The 25,742-nt window shown below is 40.6% G+C and overlaps 1 protein-coding gene across 5 annotated transcripts in view; it reads right to left on the reverse strand.

Moving 5' to 3' along the window:
* Positions 1 to 25,742, reverse strand: part of cc2d1a (coiled-coil and C2 domain containing 1A) — a 111,430-nt gene that overhangs the window by 52,564 nt on the left and 33,124 nt on the right. For all 5 annotated transcript variants that reach the window (XM_059991982.1, XM_059991981.1, XM_059991983.1 and 2 more), the window contains 9 exons: positions 21,782 to 21,862; positions 20,911 to 21,041; positions 19,376 to 19,448; positions 18,000 to 18,124; positions 14,631 to 14,742; positions 12,861 to 13,033; positions 8,576 to 8,698; positions 5,803 to 5,861; positions 786 to 902 (listed from right to left, as the gene is read on the reverse strand). In XM_059991982.1, the coding sequence (XP_059847965.1) occupies positions 786 to 902; positions 5,803 to 5,861; positions 8,576 to 8,698; positions 12,861 to 13,033; positions 14,631 to 14,742; positions 18,000 to 18,124; positions 19,376 to 19,448; positions 20,911 to 21,041; positions 21,782 to 21,862 (994 nt within the window). The remainder of the gene's footprint in view (positions 1 to 785; positions 903 to 5,802; positions 5,862 to 8,575; positions 8,699 to 12,860; positions 13,034 to 14,630; positions 14,743 to 17,999; positions 18,125 to 19,375; positions 19,449 to 20,910; positions 21,042 to 21,781; positions 21,863 to 25,742) is intronic.

Below are 25,742 nucleotides of genomic sequence, written 5' to 3' on the forward strand. Positions count from 1 at the left end.
ACAAGTAAATACGGTATGTTTGAGTTGTAAGACTGCATATGTTCTGGGCTGTTATTTTATTATTGGCGATGACAGTATCTCTTAATTGCTTCTGGATTTTTTCCATGCAGAGCTGTCCTGCTATGTTTTTAATTAATTGTTCCTTGGACATTGAGGATGCTGCCAAGGACATTTATTGTTCATTACACATTGAAGTGAATTGCCAAGTCATTGCAGAAAGGAGTTATGGGAGCAGCATTGGAGTCACAAGCAGAACAGATGAAGCAAGGATGGTGGATGATAAACATGACCAAACAGACCTAGATTTGTCCTAACAATCTGCTGGTCACTATTTCTGTTTTACTCCCCCTCCAGATATATTTCTCCGAATTTCAACTCCCTAATCACTATTGTGGAACTTCTGTTCATGACTGCCAAGATAAGACAAAGCCAGCAATGCAACCACTAGGGCAATGCACTCAAAATGGATATGTACCTACCTTACACTATAATCAAGTTCTAGCACATTGTTTACACATCAGAAATATGTTATTCAGCCACCTTTGGCAAGGTAAGAGGGAAGAAAAAGAAATGATGATGGCTGCATTAATACAAGAGACAATTCAAGCTTTTTAGTCACAGCTTTTGGGCATCCTACAATTCAATATATAGATGACATTTGCATATTACTTAAAAATAATTATTCCAAAATAATTTTCACAGCAATTTACTAAAGCAGAGGCTCATAAATCCCACAACTAAGTTATTTTGAAACCTTTTGCACATCTCTTGATGCTGCTACTCACTTGACTACTTGGAAGGTCCTTTCTTCTTGGTGGTATCTGGGTAATGGGTAGCCCTGGGCATGGGCCTGCTTCAGGATCTCAATATTCTTTTTACAATCATCTGCCATTTTCTCAAATCTTTAAAGCAAAGTAGAACAAACTGGTTAAAAAGTAACTGCACCTTACTTAATCTTCCATACATGTACTGTTTATGTTAAGCTTGTTATTGAGAAAGTTGACTCTGTACACCTACCTCCAACAAAATAAGTTTACAATTGCACAATTAAATCAATTAAAAAACTGCAGATGCTGGAAATCTTAACTAAAATCAGAAAATGGTTGGAAACATGCTACATGTCAGGCAGCATCTGTGGAAGGAGAAACAGAGAAAGCTGTAGGTTAAGACCTTTTGTCAGAGCTGACTCACTTCTGATGAAGGGATCTTCAACCTAAAAGGTTAACTGTGTTTCTTTCCACAGATGGTGTTTAAAACCCGTCAAATATTTCCAACATCTGCTGTTTATATTACACCTTTAAAACTTCTACTTCCTGGAGGTTTTAGAGCTCAGGACCACATTCTAAACTCCAGCGATACTTTAATGTAATAACACTGATTGCTTACAATCAACAGCCAGCAGTGAAAAGGAAGTCAGCCACTGCTGCACAGTATTGTAGTGGTTAGTGCAATCAATTTACATTGCCAGCAATCACTGATCGAAATTCGATTTGCGCCACTGTCTGCAAGGAATTTGTAGGTTCTCCCATAACCCCATGGATTTCCTCTGGGTGCTCCAATTTCCTCCCACATTTTAAAGATATACAGTATGTTTAGCGTTAGTGAGTGTGGGCATGCTATGTTGGCACTGGAATCATGGAAAAACTTGTTGGCTGCTCAGCACACCACTCCATTATCTTAATCATATATACAAAACACATTTCACCATGGTTTCAATATGCATGTAACAAATAAAGCCAGTCTTACATTTTTAGGCTACTCACAGCAAGATAAGATACTGAAAAAATACAACTCTATTAAAGCAATTTAATACTCATATTTCACATCCTATGGAACTCAGGCAAGAATTCCAAAATGATCAAAAGCAGGGAATACATTTATATAAAAACAGCCATTCAGTTCAATAATGTTGATAAAAATTAAACATTCTCAAGAACTAAATGCACAGGATCTGAGGTCGAATTTCCAAACAAGCTTCAGAAATAAGTCAAGCTCTACTGCATATTTTTTTGCCGTAGTATAATATTCCACTAGCACACTGGCAGTAAGGATCAAAGACCTCAAACAAACAATGTTGTCTAATATAAAATTAATCCAATATATTAAGACCTTAAGACATTGGGAGCAGATCTAGGCCAGTTAGCCAATTGAGTCTGTTCTGCCATTCTTTCATGGCTGACATTTATTTCACTTCAATCCCATTCTCCAGTGATTTCCCTGTAACCTTTTGACTCCCTTACTAATCAAGGAACTATCAACCTCCTCTTTAATTACACCCAAAAGACTTGGCTCCAAAGCCGTCTATGACAATGAATTTCACAGATTCACCACCATTGGCCTACAGAAATTCCTCGTTTCTGTTTTGAAGGGACATCCTTATACTCTCAGCCTGTGCCTTATGGTCCAAGATTGCCCAATTATAGGAAATATTCTCTCCATGTCTACTCTTTCTAGGCGTTAATGCCATAATTAGCTTTTCTTGTGTTAAGACTAAGTGGTGAAGTACTTTAGGAAAGGAAAAAGATTTAATTAAAACTCAACAGTTCATGATTGCAATTATGAACTAAATCTACTACAGTCTAAATAGAGCCAAAACCTGATATCACACAAGTCGAATATGATGCTCTCCCAAGGGGTTGTCTATTGGTGGGTCTTCAAGTAGCAGACGGTGGCCAATCCAGGATCTATATATACTGCACATTCTGCCCCCTTTGTCACATGCTGTTTGCCACAGAATTTAATCCAGGATGTCAGAGTAGAATTCCTTAATGGAGAACATTGTTTAATGTGAGGAGGCTGATGCATAGGCCACCACCACATTGGGTCAGGGTACAGTGGAATGGAATGGAGGAAGACTGGGACTACTGCAGTCTACCTCTGCCTTCACTGCTTTCGTGATACGTTATCACTTCCATCATTGAGGTCTTGGGCTGGAAAGGTCTTTACCTGGAACAACACCCCCCCCCCGACCTTACCACTATGAATGACTCTACCGGGAGCTAAGCATCAGATAGTTAAACTCCAATAGCATCACCTTCAGGATCTCAGGAATTCACAAGACTCCCCAAGGGTGATGATTCACTACCACTTTGTCTTATGGTCCACATAAGCTCTATCAAACAAACTAAAAGTTTCTTCAGATACAAAATGTAAAAGAGAGGAGAGAGTGGATATTGGACCGCTAGGAAACGATGCTGGAAAGGTAGTAATGAGGGACAAGGAACTGGTGGATGAACTGAATAAGAACTTTCCATCAGTTTTCACGGTGGAAGGCATGAGCAATACGGTGGAAGCTTCAGAGTGTCAATGGTCAGAAGTAAGTGAACTTGCCATTACAAGGGAGAAAGTTCTTGGGGAACTGAAAAGTCTGCAGGTATTTCAGTCATCTACACCCCAGGGTTCTGAAAGAGACAGCTGAAAAAAGTGTGGAGGCATTAGTAATAATCTTTGAAGATTCTGGAATGGTTCCAGAAAAATGGAAAATTGCAAATGTTATTCCACTCTTCAAAAAAGGGAGAGAGGCAAAAGGAAGGAAATGATAAACCAGTTTGTCTGACCTCAGTGGTTGGGAAGATGCTGGAATCAATTGTTACGGATGTGTTTTTGGGGCACATGATAAAACAGATCGTAGTCAGCATGGTTTCCTCGAGGGAAAGTCTTGCTTGACAAACTTGTTAGAATTATTTGAAGAAATAACAAGCAGGATAGACAAAGGAGAATCGGTTGACGTTGTGCACTTGGATTTTCAGAAGGCACTTGATAAGATGCCACACAAGGCTGCTTAACAAGACTCCATGGTATTACAGGAAAGCCACTAGCATGGACAAAGCAGTGGCTGATTGGTAGAAGGCAACAAGTGGGAATAAAGGGAGCCTTTTCTCGCTGGCTGCCAGTGACCAGTGGAGTCCACAGGGATCAGGGTTGAGACAGCTTCTATGTATGTTTCATGTTGATGATGTAACTGATGGCTTTGTTGCAAAGATTACGGACTAAATATGAAGATAGCTGGAGGGGCAGGTATTTTTGAGGAAGTAGAGGCACTATAGAAGGACTTAGATTAAAAGACTGAGCAAAGTAATGACAGATGGAATACAGTGTCGGGAAGTGTATGATCATGCAATTTGGTAGAAATAAAAAGGTAGACTATTTCCCAAATGGAGAGAAAATTCAAAAATCTGATGTGCAAAGGGACTTGGGAGTCCTTGTGCAAGATTCCCTAAAGGTTAATTTGTAAATAGTTTGTGATGAGGAAGACCAATGTGATATTAGCACTCATTTCAAAAGGACTAGAATATAAAAGCAAGGATATAATGCTGAGGTTTTATAAAGCACTGCTGAGGCCTCACTTGGCATATTGTGAGCCATTTTGGGCCCCTTATCCAAGAAAAGATCTGCTGAAATTGGACAGGGTTCAAAGGAGGTTCACAAGAAATATTCCAGAATTGAACAGCTTGTCACATGAAGAGTGTTTGATGGCTCTGAGCCTGTATTTGCTGAAGTTCAGAATCATGAGGGGTGACCTAACTGAAACCTATCGATGGTGAAAGGACTTGATAGAGTGGATGTGGATAGGATGTTTCCTAAGGTGGGAGAGTCTGGGAACAGAGGACATGGCCTTAAAGGGGTGTCCTTTTAGAACAGAGATGAGGAGAAATTTTTTTAACCAGAGAATGGTGAATTTATGGAATTTATTGTCACTGGTAGCTGTGGAGGCCAAGTCTTTATGCATATTCAAGACAGTGGTTAATAGGTTTTTGATTGATTAGGGCAAGAACAGATAAGGGGCGAAGGCAGGAGATAGAGGCTGATAAGAAATATAGATCAGCCATGATGAAATGGTGGAGGAAACTCAGTGGGCCAAATGGGGTACAAATTGGATCTGTCTACTGGCATCTGCTCAATGGAATAAAAACATAAAATTAGGCAACAAATCTGGTACAACAATGCTGAGAAACCTATGCAAACTGACAAGAGTTTCTCCCTAAGGCATTACAGCTCATCCTTAATCTGATTCCCTTGGGATTTAGGCTTGCAAATTATTAGATGTTACTGCAATTAAAACAAAAATGTGAAGTGGCCACTTTGTTAATTACACCTGTACACCTATTTGCAAATGTATTTATCTAATCAGCCAATCATTATGGCAGCAACTTAATGCATAAAAGCAAGAGGTTCAGTTGTTATCCAGAACATACATCAGAATGAGAAAGAAATGTAATCTAAGTGACTTTGACCATGGAATGATTGTTGGTGGTAGACAGGGTAGTTTCAGTAACTCAGAAAATGCTGATCTCCAGTCCCTAGAGTTTAAAGGGAATGGTACAAAACATCTGGTGGGTGGCAGCAATGTGGTCAAAAATGCCTTGTTAATGAGAGAGGTCAGAGGAGAGTGGCCAGACTGGTTCAAGCTGATAGGTATGCAACAGTAATTCAAATAAACACACATTACAACAGTGCATTAGAAAATCTCTGAATGCAAATACATCGAACATGAAAGTGGATGGGTGACTACAGTAGAAGACCACACAGAGTTCCAGTCCTGTACCTAATAAAGCGGCCCATGAGTGCAGTTTCACCTTTTCGTTTAATCCTTGTAACTAATTTTCAAGTGGACCTGGATAATTGACAGGAAGCATGGAAAAGACGGCCTGCAAATCTGATGCCAAATCGTGAGATTTACAACCAACAGAACGCCAGACTATTGCATTTTTACTGCATTCTGTATTGTGATATCTTTGCTGCTTACTTCAGAAAATCAAAAACTTAATGCAGTTTGGAAAAGGTGAAAGCACGGCAACTCACTTGGTGGTCTCTGCCACATTGCCAAGGTGGGTGTATTGCTTGGAGTACTTCATACATTTCTGCAGTAGGACACACAAATGAAATGGTTATTATTGGGTGCAAAAGCAGAGGAGAATTCACCCAAATACACAGATACCACCAATGGAGTTCAACTTTTTCAACTTGTCTGCAAATGTAATTTGGTATATTTGACATTAAAAAAATTTAAAGCCTTCTTCACCAGTTAGTAACGTGGACATGACAAGTTAATACTTGTCACTTACAATGTTGCTCTAATGTACATTTGCAGACCTGGAAAAAAAGCTGAAGTTTACCTGACCTGATCTACCCAAATCACAGTAGCAACTAAGCACATGAAAATCTTAAAATAGGCTTAACGTTCATCTTAAAATAAAAAAACTGACAATATTAATTTTAAAAATTGGCAGTTACAAGTTACAATGTTATAGCTGCTGATAAATTATATTAGTGAAGTAGGTACAAAATAGTGGATTGAAGGGCTTACTTTTGCACTGTATGACTGCTCATCTTTCTATTTCTCCCAAAAATTGCAGAATATCCTTTCCTTGCCAATGTCAGTTTACCACTACTGTTAATGCCAACTGGCAAAACTTGAATATTAGCTCCTTGTCCTGTAGCAACTGCTTCAATCATTTTTCCCAAATTCCTCCGCAGTTCTTATTGTTGCCCAGTATGCTTCCCCACCTTTGCCAAATGGTCAGTCTAAACTGCCAAGTTTATCCTCATGGGCCAGTCTTTCAAATTGTTCTCAGGTGTAGCCCATTTTTATGTCTTCTATGTGAGGGTTCTTCCTCTCCCAGGGATATTGGAGTTTCTGTTGCATCCTTGTAGCTTTGGGTTTTTAAAAATGGGATGGGGGTGCTAGCCCCATGCCCAACGCTTCTCCTTTGGCAGCTTGGCTTGGGACCATTCATGGCAGAATTGGAGGAACAGGAACCCCTCCACAAATGTTAATGAGACATGCACCCATTTCATAATTATTCTATCACTTTAATAGAAAACATTAAGATCATGGAACACTGCCATAAGAAAGCAGCATACATTAGAGTTATCTTCACTCTAAATAATTTTCCCTGTGGCTCCTCCCACTTCCTTCAAACAAAAGATGCAGCCATTGACATTTGTATGGGTTCCAACTATGCCTGCCTGTTTGTCGACTACACAGAACAGTCTATGTTCCAAGCCTACATTGGTGTTTGTCCTGAACTTTTCGTACACTCTATCGACAACTGCATTGTTGTTGTTTCCTGCACCCTTATGGAACTTGTCAATTTCATCCACTTTGCCTCCATCTTCCACCCTGCCCTCAAATTTACCTGTTCCATTTCCAACACCTTCCTCCCCTTTCTCAATCTCTGTCTCTATCTCTGGAGACAGCTTATCTACTGGTAGCTATTACAAACCCGTGGACTCTCAGCTACCTGGACTACCTACACCTTCTCCCACTGAGTTACTGGTAAAAACACTACCTCCTTTTCTCAATTCCTCTGCCTCTGCTGCATCTGCTCTCAGGATGAAGCTCCTCCTTCAAAAAGGGGCTTCCCTTCCTCCACCATCAATGCTGCCCTCAACTGCATCTCCTCCATTTCACGCACGTCTGCTCTCAACCCATTCTCCCATCACCTTACCATGGATAGGGTTCCTCTTGTCCTCACCTATCACCCCACCAGCCTCCGTGCCATGCACATAATTCTCTGGAACTTCCGCCATCCCCAATGGAATCCCACCACCAAGCACATCTTTATCCATTCATCCCTCTTGGTACTCATCCTTGCAAGCAGAACAAGTGCTACACTTGCCCCTACACCTCCTCCCTCCCTACCATTCAGGGCCCTAAGCATTCCTTCCATGTGAGGTGACACTGCTGAGTGCCTTTTGGGGTCATATACTGTGTCCGGTGCTCCCGGAGTGGCCTCCTGTATATAGGTGAGATCCAATATAGATTGGGAGACCACTTCATCGAGAACCTATGCTCCATCTGCCAGAAAAAAGCGGGATCTCCCAGTGGCCACCCATTTTAATTCCACTTCCCATTCCAATATGTTTACTGTTGTGATGAGGCCACACTTAAGTCAGGGGAACACCTTATATTCTGTCTGGGTGTTCTCCAACCCGATGGCCTAAGCATCGCTTTCTCAAACTTTCAGTAATGCCCCCCCCCCTTAACAATTCCCCATTCCCTTTCCCTTCTTGCCCACCCACTCCTCCCTCCGGTGCTCCTACCCCCTTTTCTTTCTTCCATGGCCGTCTGTCCTCTTCTATTAGACTTCCTTCTCCAGCCCTGTATCTTCTTCACCAATCACTTCCCAGCTCTTCATCCCTCCCCCCTTCAGGTTTCACCTATCAGTCTGGGTTTCTCTCTCCCCTCCCCCCACCTTTTAAATCTACTCCTCAGCTTTTTTTTCTTTAGTCCTGCTAAAGGGTCACAGCCTGAAATGTCGTGTGTACTCTTTTCCATAGATGCTGCCAAGCCTGCTGAGTTCATCCAGCATTTTGTACGTGTTTATCGGTATTACTTTTATTTGTATAGTTTGTCTTCTTTTGCACATTGATGTTGGGCAGTCTTTATGTATAGTTTTTTTAAAAATAAAATTCTATCGTAGTTCTTTTTTCCTGTAAGTGCATGCAAGAAAATGAATCATATATATGGTAATATACAAATTTTTATAATAAATTTACTTTGAACTTTGACTGCAGATGCTTTGATATACTCTGTTCAGTTAATTCTAATATTGCTGTGATATGCATTTACCTCATACTGTTGTTTCAGAACTTCCATCAGCTGCCCATATTGTTCCGCTGTTTTCTGGGGTACTTGTACTCCTCTTTGCCGCACTAACACAAAGTCCTCCTCATTTTCTGGGGGTGCTGGTACCTACAAATTTAAGGTCAAGTACTGCTCACTTACTAAACAACTTAACTAGATAACATTGACAGTTGTGATGTTCACTTAACAAAGACTTGAATCAACTCTTCCTATGGGCTACCAGCAGTTCTTCCCATCTGGATTAGTAATAGGCCTCCAAGGCAACAATCTGTTGGAGGAAGTCAGCAGGATGAACAGCATCTGTAGGGATGGGGTAAGATAGAAAGGAAGGAATTGTTGATGTTTTTGTTCCTATTCAGGGTTTCTACCAGAAATGTTGACAATTCTTTACTACTCCATCTCTATAGATGCTGCTCAACTGAAACATCAGGATCAAGTGGACGTGGAGAGTACTTTTCTATTTGTACGAGAGTTTAGGATCCAAGACTTGGAATTAAAGTAATGTCCCTTTAAATATGAAATGAGGAATTTCCTCAGGCAGAGAGTGGTTAATCTATGGAATTTACTGCGACAAAGGGCTGTGGTCATTAGGTCTATTTAAGGCAGAGGTTGTAAGATTCATGACAGGCAAGGTTAAGGGAAGAAGGGAGGACAACAAAGCTGAAAAATAAAATCAGCCATGATTGAATGGCTGAGCAAATGCGATAGGCTGAATGGCCTAATTCTGCTCTTGCATCTTATAGAACTGACAAGTTCCTCCAGCAGATTATTACTCCACATTTTAGCATGTTATAGATCCCCTAGAGTTGATAGTGGTTTTAACAAACAACTACCAGAATATAAAAAAGCAAGTTCTGAGGGTGACGTTATAGTTATGGGGGACTTTAAACTCCCAATTATTGAGGGGGAGAACCAGTAACTAATGGATTACAGAGAAGTGAATTCATTGAATGATTGTTTTTTGACCTAGTATGTAAGTGCACCAACAAGAGGGGAGGACTGTCTGGATTTGACATTCTGTAACAATCAGGATAGAATTTTGAGTACAAAAGTTTTTGAGCCTTTAGGAAAAAGCAATCATAACATTACTAGTCTCAAAGTTTTCTGGTACAGTGTATCAGTAATAAGCATAGCCATTTAATTGAATTTCAGAAAGGCAAAGTTGGTGCAGATGCAGCAGACTTCAGAAGGTAAACTGGATGTAAATGCTTCATGTTGAGTCAGCTGAGGAACAATGGGTTGATTTAAGGAGGTAATGCATGTAGTACAGGAAATGTTCATACCCAAGGTTGGGAGAAGCAATAAAAATAGATCAACTACTTAGATGAATAAAGATATACATTAAAAATATTGAAGGACAGCCATATAAAGAACACAGAAAAAATAGTAATGACGTTAACTGCAGGGCATATGAAAATACAAGATAAATTCAGAGTACCAAAAGGTAGGCTGAGAAGGATATTGCTGATAATGCTAAGATTGACCCCAAGAGATTTCTTTCAATACTTAAAGTAGTAAAAAAAAAGTCAAGGAGGAAGTTCAATGTACTAGGAATTATAGTGGGGTGATAAATTATGCAGATAAGGACATAGCAGATAGTATTAACTCATATCTTGCTAAAGTGTTCACCTGTGGAGATGTTAACAATATGTCAACAAGTGTAGGAAAAAAGGTTGTTTTAAGTGACTTGGAGATCTTAGAAAGTGAGGCTCTACTTCAGCTAAAAAGGCTGAAAGTTAATTTATCTCCAGAGCCAGACAACATATATCCAAGGGTACTTAAAGAGGTCTGTGATTATATATATAAACCTCTAAAGTATTTTTCAGAAGTCACTAAAGACTGGTGAAATCCGCACAGACTGGAAATGGGCTAACATTGCCCTAGTATACAAAAAGGGTGACTGTACTGACCCTGATACTTATAGACCAGCAAGCTTAAGTGCATCGTAGATGGAAGCATTAATAAACAATGAGATGGAAAAACAGCTGATAAGAACAGGCACGTTTTACTAATATGCTGGCGTTCTATGATGAGGCATCTAAAATTTCTGATAACAATAGAGCGATTGCTATCATTTACTTGGACTTGAGAAGGCTTTTGACAAGACATTCCCAAGAGATTAACATCAAATTACAGGAGGTAGGGATTCAGGGTACAGTATGCTAATGGGTGCAGGATTGACTCAAAAAACAGAAAACGCTTTATGGTGAAAGGATCATTTTCACACCTAGAAGATGTTAAAAGTGGGGTTCTGCAGGGATCAATTTTGGGGCCGCAGTTTTCAATTTACTTTGATGATTTGGATAAGCACAAAGCAAATAAACTACTAAAATTTGCAGATAACACAAAATCCAGATGTGGACAGATAAAAGGCAGATGAAATTTAATGTAAGTAAATGTAAAATATTACATACAGAAAGGAGAAATATTAGATATTGTGCTGTCTTTACGACAGTTATTTAGTTTATAATATTTCTGCTTAGTAATTCATTCGATAGTATTTTCTAGTTAGAATTAGAAGTGTTTAAAGTATATTCATTGCATGTAAAATATATCGGCATGCGATGACGTCACATCCGGTTTCGCCGCGTCTTGTGGGAAAGTACCGGTTTGAAATTAGCGCGAGGGTGGGGGCTCACCACGAGGCACACCTGAGCAGAAGTTGTTTTGCAGGCATGAGAAATCACAGTGAGAGCAACGCTGTAGTTAATAGATAATCGATATATTGAACTAAGATGTTAATGCCGATCCTGTTAGAAGTAACGACGGTCGATAATGTTTATGCTTTCGTTAGTTAAAGAGTTGCGGATAGTTTGCATGGAAGTGTATTTAAAGTAGTCAATGGAGCAGGTAAACTCTCCCTGTATACTGCACCTTAGTGTAATGTAGTTATAGTCACCTTTGCAAGTATTTACAATTGAAATGTGATATTAAGGAAGGAACAAATACTGTATCAATCTTGTATTGTTTTATCAACAGTTTTCACCACATGTTAATGTGAAGAGTGAACAGTAAATGGTTAATCTTACTGCGATCTGGTTCTTATTGACTGTGGTTTATCTCGACGTTTAATTCGGCGTTTCGTTACACGCGAAGGAGAACGTTACAGATATAAATATACAATGAGAGTCTTGAGTTAGAAAATGCACTATGAGAAGCATTTGGGCGTCCTCGTAGACTCATCATTATCAACATCTAGACAATATACAGAAGCAATTAGAGAGGCTCATAGAATGTTGGACTATATAACGTGCTCAGTGGAGTTCAAGTCTAGAGACATTCTCCTTAGGCTGTATAACTTGCTTGTGAGACTAAACCTTGAGTACTGTGTACAATTTTGGCCTCCATATTTTGTAGGGGATGTTAAGGTACTAGAAGAGAAGGGAGACAAGATTCATTCCAGGTCTGCAAGGCAGAAGCTAGGAAGGAAGATTGAAAGAATTAAATCTTTTTAGCCTAAGTAGACACAGAATGAGAGGAGACACGAAAGAAGTGCTCAAAATAATTCTGGGTACAAGTAAGGCGGATGCCAGCTGCTACTTCAAAATAATCCATCAACGAAGACATGGGGATATAGGTGGAGACTGGTTAAAGGGAGATTTCAGACTAACATCAGGAAGTATTTCTTTACACAGTGAGTTGTGGACACATGGAACAAACTACCTAATTGGGCAGTTGAAAGAAGTACCTTAGAGACTTTCAAATCTAAACTCAATAGTTATTTTAACACTATGAATAAGAATTTGGCAAGCTTTGTTGGGCCGAATGACCTGTTCTTGTCAAAAACTTTCTAATTTTTGTGACTTTATGAGCTTCCCCACATAAGAAGGTATCTACTAGCCACTGTTTACTGGCAAGCAACACAGATTAAACCAATTGACTTAAATCACACACCAAAGGCTTGAAGAAAACAAAATGCCACTGGCATTTCCTGGTATGACTGCCATCTTTCTGAATGAAAATTTACTCAAAAGCCCTGCCCATCCCTTCAGATGGTCATAAAGTGACACCAGGATATCATACTGAGGAATACTTTTCCTGTTGTCCATCAAATACCACAGAAGAAAAAGATCATTCAGCTGCCATTTTCATATCATTACTATGCTACAAAATAAAAAAGGGTTTCAGCAATTTAAAGTCAGAATCAGAATTATTAACACCTGCATGTGTCAAGAAATTTGTCTTTGGAACACAGCTGTACAATGCATTTGTAAATTATTCCTTTTTACCCCAAAGGGAAGGACATTACTTCAGCAAGCAAATTAATTACCTTTGTAATATCTACAGGAAGCCCACTTTTGGCAGCCTCAATCATGGGGTCCAGGCCTTTAGCCTGCCGAAGATACAGTTTAGCTCCCTCTATGTCATTCTTCTGTTTCTTCTTCAGGGCTGCTTGCATGAACTGCTTTTTCCTGTTCTGCAAGAATTGCAACTGCTGCTGAGCTGTCAGATGGAATAAAAACAAAGGAGGGATTCAGTGTGATGTTTACTTCTGTGTGCTGTAATGTTAATGTGACAAGACCATAAGATATAGGAGAATTATTCCATTCGGCCATCGAGTCTGCTCTGAAACTCCATCATAGCTGATTTATTACCCACCTCATCCCCATTCTCCTGCCTTCTCCCATAACCTTGACGCCCCTTACTAATCAACAGCCTATCAAGCTCCACTTTAAATATACCTAATGACTTGTCCTTCACAGCTATCTGTGGCAATAAATTCCACAGATTCACCACCCTCTGACTACAGTGATTCTTCATCATCTCTGTTCTAAAGGCACGTTGTATTCTAAGGCTGTGCCCTCTGGCCCTAGACTTTCACACTATAGGAAACATTCTCTCCACATCCAATCTATCAAGGACTTACATATTCGATAGTTTCTATACCCCTCATTCTTTTAAACTTCAGTGAGTACAGGCCCAGATGAAAATGCACCTCATACATCAACCCTTTTATTCCTGGAATCATTTGCACAAACCACCTCTGGACCTTCAATGCCAGCACATCCTTTCTTTGATAAGGAGTCCAAAACTGCTCACAATACTCTAATTGCCATCTGACCAATGTCTTATAAAGCCTCAGCGTTATATCCTTGCTTTTATACTTTAGACTTCTTAACATGAATGCTAACATTGCATTTGCTTTTCTTATTACTAATTCAACCTACAAGTTGAAGGAATCCTGCACTAGGACTCCCAAGTCCCGCTTTGCAATAGCTAGACGGTCAATGATTCTCTTTGGAAAGAGAAAAAATACCCACTAGCGAGAAAAAAAAGAGCAGAAGTTCACTTCAACATTCAGAGCGAGTGCTTCAGGATGATGCCAAGCCATGTTGAGTCACACATACCAGATGTAACATTCAGCCTGTTCTTGGGAATGTAACAATATAAGAAAGGGAGAGACAGTGAGGGTTACAAGAGTTAAACGCAACTCTGGCAAGGGGGACTAGAAACAGAAAAAGAAAGTCAGATCTCAAAACATTTAGTTCTGTGACCTTGAAAGACAATGCCTATGGATGTTAGAGTCAGGCCAAAATGGGATTTTCATACAGGTCACTTGGGAATGTTGCCAGGGACTGATAGTCTCCTATGCAGCAACACCCAAAGAGGAGGGAGATTTGATTCCAGGAATAATTTCAACTATCTAATATTCATCTGTTAATTTGGTGATTTTTATGAAAATTGTACTTGAAACTTTATTTTTAATTTATCATTTCATACTTTTCAAAAAAAGATTTGAGACTTAACTTGGGTTCATTAATCACTGAACTCCACATGTCTGGCTACATTAACCGAACTTGCAGATTCCTGTGTATACCTACAGCTCTTGCTTTGTAAAGGATTATATCTAACAGATTACAAAAAGAGGCACAAGTCATTAGTTTAAGCAAGTGTCAGGAGCCTCAAGACCATATAATAAAGCACTGAATATAAACACTTTGATGCTACAGAAGAATTTAGGCTGAATGAAAAATATAAAATCAGCTTTGCATTACTTGCAAATGTTTGGCTGTTCTTCAAAGATCAAATTCAAAACTACCTTTGCCTGACATCTGCTTTGGTGCAGGATTTTCAGAGCCATTGGGGGCAGCTGGCAGTGCCCTTGGTGCTGATGTCCGAGAGGGTGCTTGCTGAGAAGACCTTTGTGCTGGCTTTGAAAAAGGGTACAAGGGAAATATGCATTACCAGTCATATTACAGCAATTTGCAATAACTACATATTCAATGATTCATTTAGTACCAAAATCATTCTCTTTGGGCAGAGAAAGAATAAATTTACTGGCAAAAAAAAATAATAGCTGAGTTCACTTACGTGAAGTACAACATTCAGGGTGAATGCTTTAACAAGTTTTTAAACACACAGCCAATAAAATCCACCTGGACCTGACATTTAGGAGCACCATTGCTAATCTATATCAGACAGACCAGGGTTACAATTTCTAACCAACAGGAAATGTCTGTTCTATCTTGTAGGAACTAAAAATGCAAGAAAGACTGGACATGGAAAAGATTTTGAATTAACTAAAAGTTAATAGCTCTTGTCCCAGTTTCATTTAAAAATTTACTTCACATTCTTCAGCCAAGTTTCCAGCTTTGGCCTCTGCTAGTTTCCTATTTATTTACTAAATTCAGACATCCACTGGGAAGCTCAAAATTATCCAGTTTCTGAAGATGTCTATTGGTTACCCCATACTCCTTGCCACTTGCTTTGCCAGGAGAGAACAAGCTGTCTAGTTTACTTCTTTCAGACAACTCCTTCCCTCCTCAGCAGAGGTGCCTCACCCATCCATCACAATATGCTGAAAGAGCACATCTATCGCAGCGTGGTTAAGACACTTACTTTAATGCATACTGAAGACACCAACCAAAGACTGCATATTGCCTACCCCAGTTGTCTTAAAAGGAAAAGGGTTTTTCCAGAAACTGAGCTCTACGGTTTTCAGGCAATGGTTGAGTAGAACAAATGCAGGCTCATCCAGGACATCCACACACTTTACAAAGCACCCAAATGGATTACAATACAAATATCTGAAGATCCACTGCTTTAGCCTGTTCTTGTCCCACTATGTCTCCTTCCTCCTCTCATCCAGACTTTTCTTATTTACATCTGTAACCCTCTAATAGCCTTTAACACTTTGAAAATTTCCTGATTCCTTGCACAGAGGCCCAGGTAGTCCCCTACACAAACTGACTGAATCTATTCTCACATTGACAAGGGGGTGAAAGGAAAATAGGAATGCAAACTGAAGTAATGATCAGATCAGCCACAATCTTATAAAAGGCAGAGCAACCTCCGGGAGCTGAGTGCGAAAGAACCAAGCTATACCCATCTCTTTGTAGGACACGTGGATCAACCCATATTAGTCCTGCTCCAGATACCTACCTTGACTTTCAAGTGAAGTGATGATTGTACTGGTGCTATTCATGGACAAAAAGTTAAATATTTCATCGCTTTTCTGTCATTTCCCAGTCTGCTCTTATTTCCATACAAGACAGAATTAGGCCAATCTGCCCATTGAGTCTGCTCAGCCATTCATTCATTGCTGATTTACTTTCCCTCTTAACCCCACTCTTTATGCTTTCTCCCCATAACCTTTGCTGCATTTACTAACCAAGAACCTACCAACCTCCACTTTAAATATACCCAATGACTTGGCCTCCACAGACATCCATGAAAATGAATTTCACAAATTCAGCACCCTCTGGTTAAATGAAATTCTTCCTCATCTCTGGAGGTCCTCAGGGACATCCTTGTATTCTAAGGCTGTACCCTCTGGTCCTAGACTCTCTCATTATTGGAAACAACCTCTACAGTACACTTTCTCTAGTCCTTTCAATTATCCAAAAGCTACTCATCTCCATCTCAGGCAATAGTTTAGAAATTGATATCTATTATATGCATAGTCATCTTGACCGCATACCCTCGCACTCCAACCTCTCACAACAAGATGCCACCACCAGAGTCTGCTCACCACATTGAAGGAACTGTTCTTTCTGTACATCCTTATCTCTAACAACCACCCTCCTTCTCACAACAATCACGAGGTTCAACATGTGCCCTTCCCACTATTCTGAAAGACCATCTGCACTTCCAGGTAAAGCTCTAATCCACTTAACCTTCTTCCAATTTAATAGTCTCCTCTGAAGATTAGCTTTGACATATATACATCAAAACATAAGCGTTATTTGCATCAAATTAAATCAGGAAGGATTGTGCAGGGACAGCCCAAAAATGTCGCCTGTCTTCCAGTGCCAACATAGCATGCTTGTAACTCACTGACCCTAAACCCATACGTTTTTGGAGAAAAGTGGAGCAGAAGAAATCCACGCAGTCATGGGAGATACAAACTCCTTACAGATAGCGATAGGAATCCAACTCCAATTGGTGATCACTGGTGCTGCAAAATGATTGTACAAACCTTATGCTACCATGTCGCTCTCTACGTGGAAGCAAAAAATCACTTTGTAGAATACATCAATTAAACCACAAGCATAATTCTGAGCTTCAAGTTGCCTATCCCTTCAAATCTGCATCCCACTCTCATTCTGACACGTCAATCTTTGGCATCCTATTGTGTTTCAAAAAGACAGAAGTTTGAGAAACAGCTATTCACCTTCTATCTGGGCATGCTGATGCCCTCAATACTGAATTCAACAATTTCAGATAACCAATCTTTCCATTTTTATTTTTCCTCCAGAATTGATCAGTTCCAATGCAAGGTCATCAATCCATGGTGCTCTTTGACCTGTTGAGTACATTTCAGCAATTTTCCTCTCCATTCTTATTCATTTCCTTTCAGTTACCCATCTCCGAAAAGATCAGCTACTACTAATAGCTAGATTTAGGGCAGCATCGTAGCACAAGCACAATACTTTAAAGCACCAGCGACCCAGGTTCAATTCCACCACTGACGGTAAAGGAACTTGTACGTTTTCCGTGACCATGTAGGTGCCCTCCGGATGCCCCCAATTTCCGCACACATGCTAAAGGTGTACGGGTTAGGGTTAGTAAGTCGCGGGCAAATTAAGTTGGCAGCAGAAGCATGGGAATTTTTGCAAGCTTTCCCCATCACATCCTTACACTGTTGGTTATTGAAGCAAACAACACTGATGTACATGTGACTAAGAAAGCTAATCTATTTTAGAATCAGTGTCCAATTAAGTGACCTTGGCATACATATTGATGAGCTGCATTCTGAATCATTAGGATCTCAAAGCAAGTGAATGGCAGATTCAGTTTTACTGTTCATACTATACTGAATCACAGAACTATGCTTTATATTAGCTCGTTTCTATGTTAACTGACAACACATTTACAAACTGTATTAGAAGATAGTACCGTACATGAAGATATTTTGTTAGGGACAGGATGGAAATTTATTTATTTAAAGCTACCCATAAAAACCTACCTCACCCTCCTCGTGGTCACCATCTTCATCCACCTCCTGATTAGCTAGCTTCATTGCACTCTCCAGCACTCCCACAATGCTCTGATTCTGAGCATTATTTTCTGATCCCCGAAGAGGTGGGAAACCTGGAGATACATGCCAAGGATAAAAAATACATCTTTTAATCACCTGTCCAGTTGCCATTTATTTAGAGATACAGCACGGTAACAGGCCCTTCTGGGGAGTGCCTAACTACATCCACATGACCAATTAACCTACTATCTGTACGTCTTTGGAAAGTGGGAAGAAACTGGCGTACCTGAAGGAAACCCATGCATTCACTAGGAGAAACTACAAACTCCTTACAGACAGTGACGGGCATTGAAGTAGGTCATTGTCACTGTAACAGATAACAGATACTGTGTCACCTCTGATGTCTGTTTGGTTCAAAGAGGGATGTGGGTAGTTGTGAAGAAACACAGGTAGTAATGACCGGTCACTTAAACCAACTTTTATGCAGAAATTTGTGAAGTCACTGTTTCAGGAATGAAACACTAGAAATGAAAAACATTAGGCCAACAGAATTACAACCTGCGCAGCACAAACTGGCTGACACAGGAGCTCAGTTGGAAGAGCTGCTGCCTAACAATTCCAGTGACCCAGGCTTGATTCTGATCTCCAGTGATCGCACGCAGTTTGCATGTTCTCCCATGACTGCTCTGGTTTTCTGTCACGTCCTAAAGATGTGCAGCAACTCAAAAGACGCAGGAGGAACTCAATGCATCAGGCAGCATCCATGGAGGGAAATAACAGCTAACCTTTCAGGGGCAATGTGATAGCGTGGCAGCTAGCACAGCCATTATTATAGCGCCTTCAATCAGGGTTCAATTTCCACGACTGGCTGTTGGGAGTTTGTACATTCTCCCTGAGACCTTTGTGTGCTTCGGCTTCCTCTCAGATTCCAAAGACATACGGATAGGGTAAGTGATTTATGTGCATGCTATCTTGAAGCTGGTAATGTGGTGACACTTGTGGGCTGCCCAGCACAACTCTTGCTGACTTAATTTGATGCAACTTATGCAGGTTACTGTGCATTTCAATGCAGATGTGTCAAATAAAACTAATCCAAGTTTGTGGCCCTTCATTTGCACAGATTAAGGATCTCAATGCTTGTGCAGCAAGATCTGCCCAAATCAAGGGGGATTCATCTTCCAAAGAAAGAAAAAAAAAATCACCAGTCTGATGTGTTGAGCTGATTTTTTTGCGCCAGACCTGCTTTCTGACCCGTCAAGAGTTTCCAACATTTTGTGTTTGACTTTAGCCCTCTGCACACTACTGATCACAGGTTAACCGGTCTAACAACAGATGACTAAAATTAATTTAAAAATATTCTTTACCTGGTGGCACAGGAAGTTCACTGAGGTTAACACTCCTTCCAGCTTTGTGTGCTCGAATGGCATCCTGGTATTGCTGGAAAAAGATTGTAAAACGCTGGTCAAGAATGCAGGGAATTGTTGAATTCAGCTTTTGCTGCTCCATAACAGTCAAATTTGAGTAATGGAAGAGATATAACAGCAAAGTAGAAAGGTGATCTCACACAAGATGATCAATGAGAAATAGAGCTGGGAGAGATCTTCACCTCATATACACCTGCAAGTGAGTATGAACACCAATTCACACACCCCCTGATTTTTAATTTCTATTTACAATCAACAATTACACTCTGGGGCAGTTAGATAATAGTGGAGGGAAGTGTATAATCATGCACTTCGGTAGAAGGAGTAAAAGGTATCGATTATTTTCTAAATGGGGAGAAAATTCAGAAATCAGAGGTGTAAAGGGTCTGGGAGTACTCATGCAGGATTCCTTAACTTGCACGTTGAGTCAGTGGTAAGGAAGCCAAATGCAATGTTGATCTCATTGAAACCTATCAAATATTGAAAGGCCTAGTTAGAGTGTATGTGGAAAGGTTGTTTCCTATAGTGGGAGAGTCTAGGACTAGAGGGAACAGCCTCAAAATACATGGATGTCCATTTAGAATGGAGATGAGAAGGAATTTCTTTAGCCAGAGGGTAATGAATCTGTGAAATCCATTGTCATAGACAGCTGTGGAGGCCAAATCATTGGTATATTTAAAGCAAAGGTTGATAGGTTCTTGATTAGTTAGGGCGTTCTGTTACAAGGAGAAGGCAGGAGAATGGGGCTGAGTGGGATAATAAATCAGCCATGATGCAATGGCAGAGTGGGTTTGATGGGCTGAATGACCTAATTCTACTCCTATGTTGTATGGTCTTATTAGGTACACCTGTAAACCTGCTCATTAATGTAAATGTCTAATCATCCAATCATGTGGCAGCAAGTCAATGCATAAAAGCATGGTCAAAGGTCAGTTGTTGTTCAGACCAAACATCAAAATGGGGAAGAAATGTAATATAAGTGACTCTGAGGTTGAATTATTGTGCCAGACGGGGTGATTTGAGTATCTCAGAAACTACTGATCTCCTGGGATTTTCACACACAACAGACTCTGGAGTCTACAGAAAATGGTACAAAAAGCAAAAAAAAAAATCTAGTAATCTGCGGTTCTGTTAATGGGAGAAGCCAGAGAATGGTCAGACTGGTTCAAACTGACAGGAAGGTGACAGTGACTCAAATAAACATGTGAGATTTCTGAAAGAACATCACAAATATTGAAGTGCATGGGCTACAACAGCAGAAGAACACAGACAGACACTCAGTGGCCACTTTATTAGGCACAGAAGATACCTGAAGTATCTACAGAGTATATATTAAAATAACACACTACTCCAAGGAGAGCTGATCTGAACAAAGACAGCAACTTAAATATTTTATTATTCAGGAACAATGGAATAGAAATAACAGCTTAATTCAAAAGGTTGGCCACAGTGTGAAATTCTGGAAGATTGCTTACTTTAACTATGCGTTCATGCATTCTTGCTTTCCGGTCATTGCCTGCACCCTTAGCCTGTGCAGCAGCCGACTTGTACTTGTCCATTCTTTGTTGAAGGGCTTCCATGATATCTTTAGGGGGAGGAGGAATTGCTGCAGATAAGAAAATTAAAGCTTCAATTAAGGGAAAATTGTTAACCTCTGCAGGAACAAGGGCAGAACTTAAAAGCTCCACTCAAGGAGGATTCTTGACATGTGTTCTAGCATGGTACTAAACTTTTTAAATACCTGCCAATTGTACTTTCACTGCTCCGTTCCAATGCAGTATTGGAGAATAAGATTGCATGCACAGCAGTGTGATGATGCCTACTGCTTCAGAATCAGTAATGCAAACATTCTGAATATAATAGATACAATTGATGAATTGGAAGGAGGGGTGGAAAATAGAGTACAAGCCTATAGCAATATTTCCAAATGCTGTCAGAGGGTGGGTGATCACTCTATGCTGAGTTAGATCTCAGGTCGATCTCCTGCAATTGTTGCCAGGAAATGGTATTTACCCTACTTATTTAAGCCCTCTGCCTTTTAGTTCAGCCTCCTCATGACCTCTTTGCAACTTACTTCCCAAGCTATCATTGCATCCTCAGCAAACCACGCCTCCGGGTCAAGAATGTAAATGGCAAAATGTTGCTGAGTTGACAATATCTATAGCACATCTTACCAATAGCTAAAGCCCCAATTTTTTTCACGCTTTATTACAGCATTCTCAAAACACCAAGAAACATATTCCATAAAAAGAAATCAATTCTTCATAACAACAGAAGGAAAAAAAGGAAAACACCAAGATTATTCTGTTTTAATGGAAGAATCCACCAAATGCATTCAAGACTCACCTGAAGGAGTCACTGACTGAGCAGGAGAGGCTGCTGGAGCTGAGGGAGCTGGGACTGATTGCTGGGCCTTTGGAATAGCATCTAGGAAGAAAAATTACACCTGAATAAAAAGATAGTAGCTAAACTAAATCTATATTTATGAATGACTTCTTAAAGTCAACAAGACACAGAAGCACTCAGATTGAACGAGCTCCCATTATACTTTACAAGAACCACTGTCTGCAGAAGTCAAAATATTTAAGATTCAAGATCATTTACTGTCATCCTTCAGTACACAAGTCCAAAGGAGAACAAAATGATTGTTACTTTAGATACAATGCAGCATAGAAAAACAATAAGCATGAAGAACAAAATAAAAAACAAAAACACTAAATATAAAAACAATACTTGACCACTATTACACTCCCTCCTGCAAAGCTTACAAAGCTCTCCTTCGCCCAGCTTTTGGAAAATCAGATCACTCTTTGATCCTGCTTTTGTCGACGTACAGGCAGAAGCTGAAACAAGAGGCGGCCATAGTTAAAACTGTCCACTGCTTCGATGACTCGACTGGAATGTCTTCCATGATGAGGTCTCTGAGTTCACTGATTGAGTCATGTGCTTCATCCGGGAGTGCATCAACGATGTTGTCCCCCAGAAGTCGGTCAGGCTCTTCCCAAACCAGAAACCCTGGATCAATAGTTCCGTGTGAACAGCACTTACTGCACAACGTAGAGCTTACATCACTGGCAATCAGCTAGAGATCAAGCAAAGCAGCTATGATCTGCGCAAAGCTATCAAGGCTGCAAAACAACAATACAGGGGTAAGATTGAGTCAAGATTCACAACGAATAGCACATGTGACTTGTGGCGAGGGCTGCATCCCATCGCAGACTTCAAAGCCAAACGCTGTGATGCCGCCAACATCGTGGCCTCTCTCCCAGATGAGCTCAATCACTTATGCTCAGTTCAATGTCACTAACTCTTAGCCTCCGAGGAAAGCCACCGCTACACCCCACAACCTGGTCATCCAAGGCTGACGTACGCAAATGTTTCCAATGAGTGGACAGTCGCAAAGCTACGGGACCGACGGCATACCAGGGCAAGTACTCGGGATGTACACAGCACAACTGGCAGGTGAGTTTACTGACATTTTAAATCTGTTCCTCTCCCAGTGTAGAGTGCCCTCCTGCTTCAAAACATCCACCATTGTCCCTGTAACAAAAAAGACCAAGCTAACATGCCTCAACTACTGGAGTCCTGTTGCAATCACCTCAATAATAAGCAAATGCTTTGAAGGCCTGGTCAAGGATTACATCTGCAGCTTGCTACCACACACACCGGACCCCTTACAATTTGTCTACCGGCACAACCGATCGACAGACAACGCAATAGCCACTGCTCTGCATACCGTCCTTGGAGGATGTGTAAGGATGCTTATGTGAGAATGCTGTTCTTGGACGACAGTTCAGCATTCAACATCAAAATCGCATCCAGGCTCGACAAGACGCTCAGAGACCTCAGCCTTGACTCTGCCTTGTGCAACTAGATCCTGGCTGTGTACTAAGTCCCCTCCTTTACTCCCTGTATACCTGTGAATGTGTCGCCACCCACAGCTCTAATCTGCTAATTAAATTTGCCGACGACACTACATTGATTGGTCTGGTGGCTTGCAGGGAAGAATTGATCTCTCTGACACAGTGGTGTCAAGTAAACAACCTCTCCCTTAATGTTGCAAAAAACAAAGGAACTGGTTGTGGATTACAGGAGGAATGGAAACAGGCTAACCCCTATTGATGTCAATGGACCTGCGGTTGAGAGGGTGAACAGATTTAAGTTCTTCAGCATCCACATCGCCGAGGACCCCATGTGGTCTGTACATACCAGCTGTGTGGTGAAAAAGGCACATCAGGGACTCTTGCATCTCAGACGGTTGGGGAAGTTAGGTATGGGCTCCCAAATCCTAAGAAATTTCTACAGGGGCACAATTGAGAGCATCCTGACTGGCTGCATCACTGCCTGGTAACGGGAACTGTACCTCCCTTAATTGCAGGACTCTGCAGAGTGCTGCAGACAACCCAGCACGTCTGTAGTTGTGAACTTCCCATGGTTCAGGACATTTACAAAGACAGGTATGTAAAAAGGATCTTTGGGGAGATCTAAGCCACCCCAACCACAATCTATTCCAGTTGCTACCATCCAGGAAATGGTACCACAACATAAAAGCCAGGACCAACATGCCATCAGACTGATCTGACTGTACTCTATGTTACACTGACTGTTCTATTTAGTATAAAATTATAAATTACTATGATTGCACATTGAGACAGATGTAACAAAGATTTTTACTTATGTATGTGAAGGATGTAAGAAATAAAGTCAATTCTATAAAACACAATGTACAACTAATTCTGAGTGAGGAGATATATATGTGTGTGTGTGTGTGTGTGTGTGTGTGTGTGTGTGTGTGTGTGTGTGTGTGTGTGTGTGTGTGTGTGTGTGTGTGTGTGTGTGTGTGTGTGTGTTTGTGTGTGTGTGTGTGTGTGTGTGTGTATTATTTTACAACACTGAAATACAGTGGATTTAATTTGGCCTTTTTTGACACTGATCAACAGAAAAAGACTTTCATATCAGAGTGAAAACAGATTTCTACAAAGTGATCTAAATTAATTACAAATATAAAACACAAAATAAATGATTGCGCAAGTCAGTATTTAGCAGATGCACCTTTGGCAGCAATTACAGCCTTGAATCTGTGTGGATAGGTCTCCATCAGCATTGCACACCTGGACACTGAAATCTTTCCCCCATTTTTCTTTACAAAAGACAGGAAGGTAGGATAGGAGAGATTCAAACGAGGACATGAGTTGAGATTTAGGGGGCAAAGGTTTAGGGATAACACGAGGGGGAACTTTACTCAGAGAGTGATAGCTGTGTGGAACAAGCTTCCAGTAGAAGTGGTAGAGGCAGGTTCGATATTGTCATTTAAAAAAAATTGGATAGGTATATGGACAGGAAAGGAATGGAGGGTTATGGGCTGAGTGCAGGTCAGCGGGACTAGATCAGACTAGAAGGGCATGGACTAGAAGGGCTGAGATGGCCTGTTTCCGTGCTGTAATTGTTATATTGTTAAAACTGTTCAAGCTCTGTCAGGTTGCATGGGGATCGTGAGTGAACAGCCCTTTTCAAGTCCATCCACAAATTCTCAATTGGATTGAGGTCTGGACTCTGACTTGGCCATTCCAGGACATTAATTTTGTTGTTTTTAAGCCATTCCTGTGTAGTTTTGGCATTATGCTTGAGGTCATTGTTTTGCTGGAAGACAATTGTTCTCCAATGTCACACTTCTGCAGACTGCATCAGGTTTTCCTCTAGGATTTCCCTGTATTTTGCTGCAGTCATTTTACCCTCCATCTTCACAAGACTTTCAGGGCCTGCTGTAGTGAAGCATTTCCACAGCATGATGCAGCTACCACCATGCTTCACGGTAGTGTGCTTTTGATGATGTGTGGTGTTTGGTTTATGCCAAACATAGCATTTAGTCTGATGGTCAAAAAGGTCAATTTTGAGTTCATCAGACCACAGAACCTTCTTCCATCCAACTTCAGAGGCTTCCACATGCATTCTTGCAAACTCTAAGCTTTATGGAAGAGAGGCCAAGAGAAAGCCACTGTTGAAACCAACTTGCAAGAAATTGCAGCTAGACTTTTCAAGCACCCAGTCAATAGTTGTTGTTTGCTCAGTCTTTCCCATCTCAGCCACAGGTCTCTTGGTGGCCTCCCTCACTAGTCCCCTTCTTGCACGGCCACTCAGTTTTTGAGGACAGCCTGTTCTAGGCAGATTTACAGCTGTGCCCTATTCTATTTCTTGACAATTTACTTAACTGTACTCCAAGGGATATTCAGTGACTTGGAAATTTTCTTGTAACCATTTTCTGACTTGTGATTTTCAATAACTTTTCCATGGAGTTGCTTGGAGTGTT

Source organism: Hypanus sabinus, chromosome 16 (genome assembly GCF_030144855.1).
Source record: "Hypanus sabinus isolate sHypSab1 chromosome 16, sHypSab1.hap1, whole genome shotgun sequence".
NCBI classification, from domain to species: Eukaryota; Metazoa; Chordata; class Chondrichthyes; order Myliobatiformes; family Dasyatidae; genus Hypanus; species Hypanus sabinus.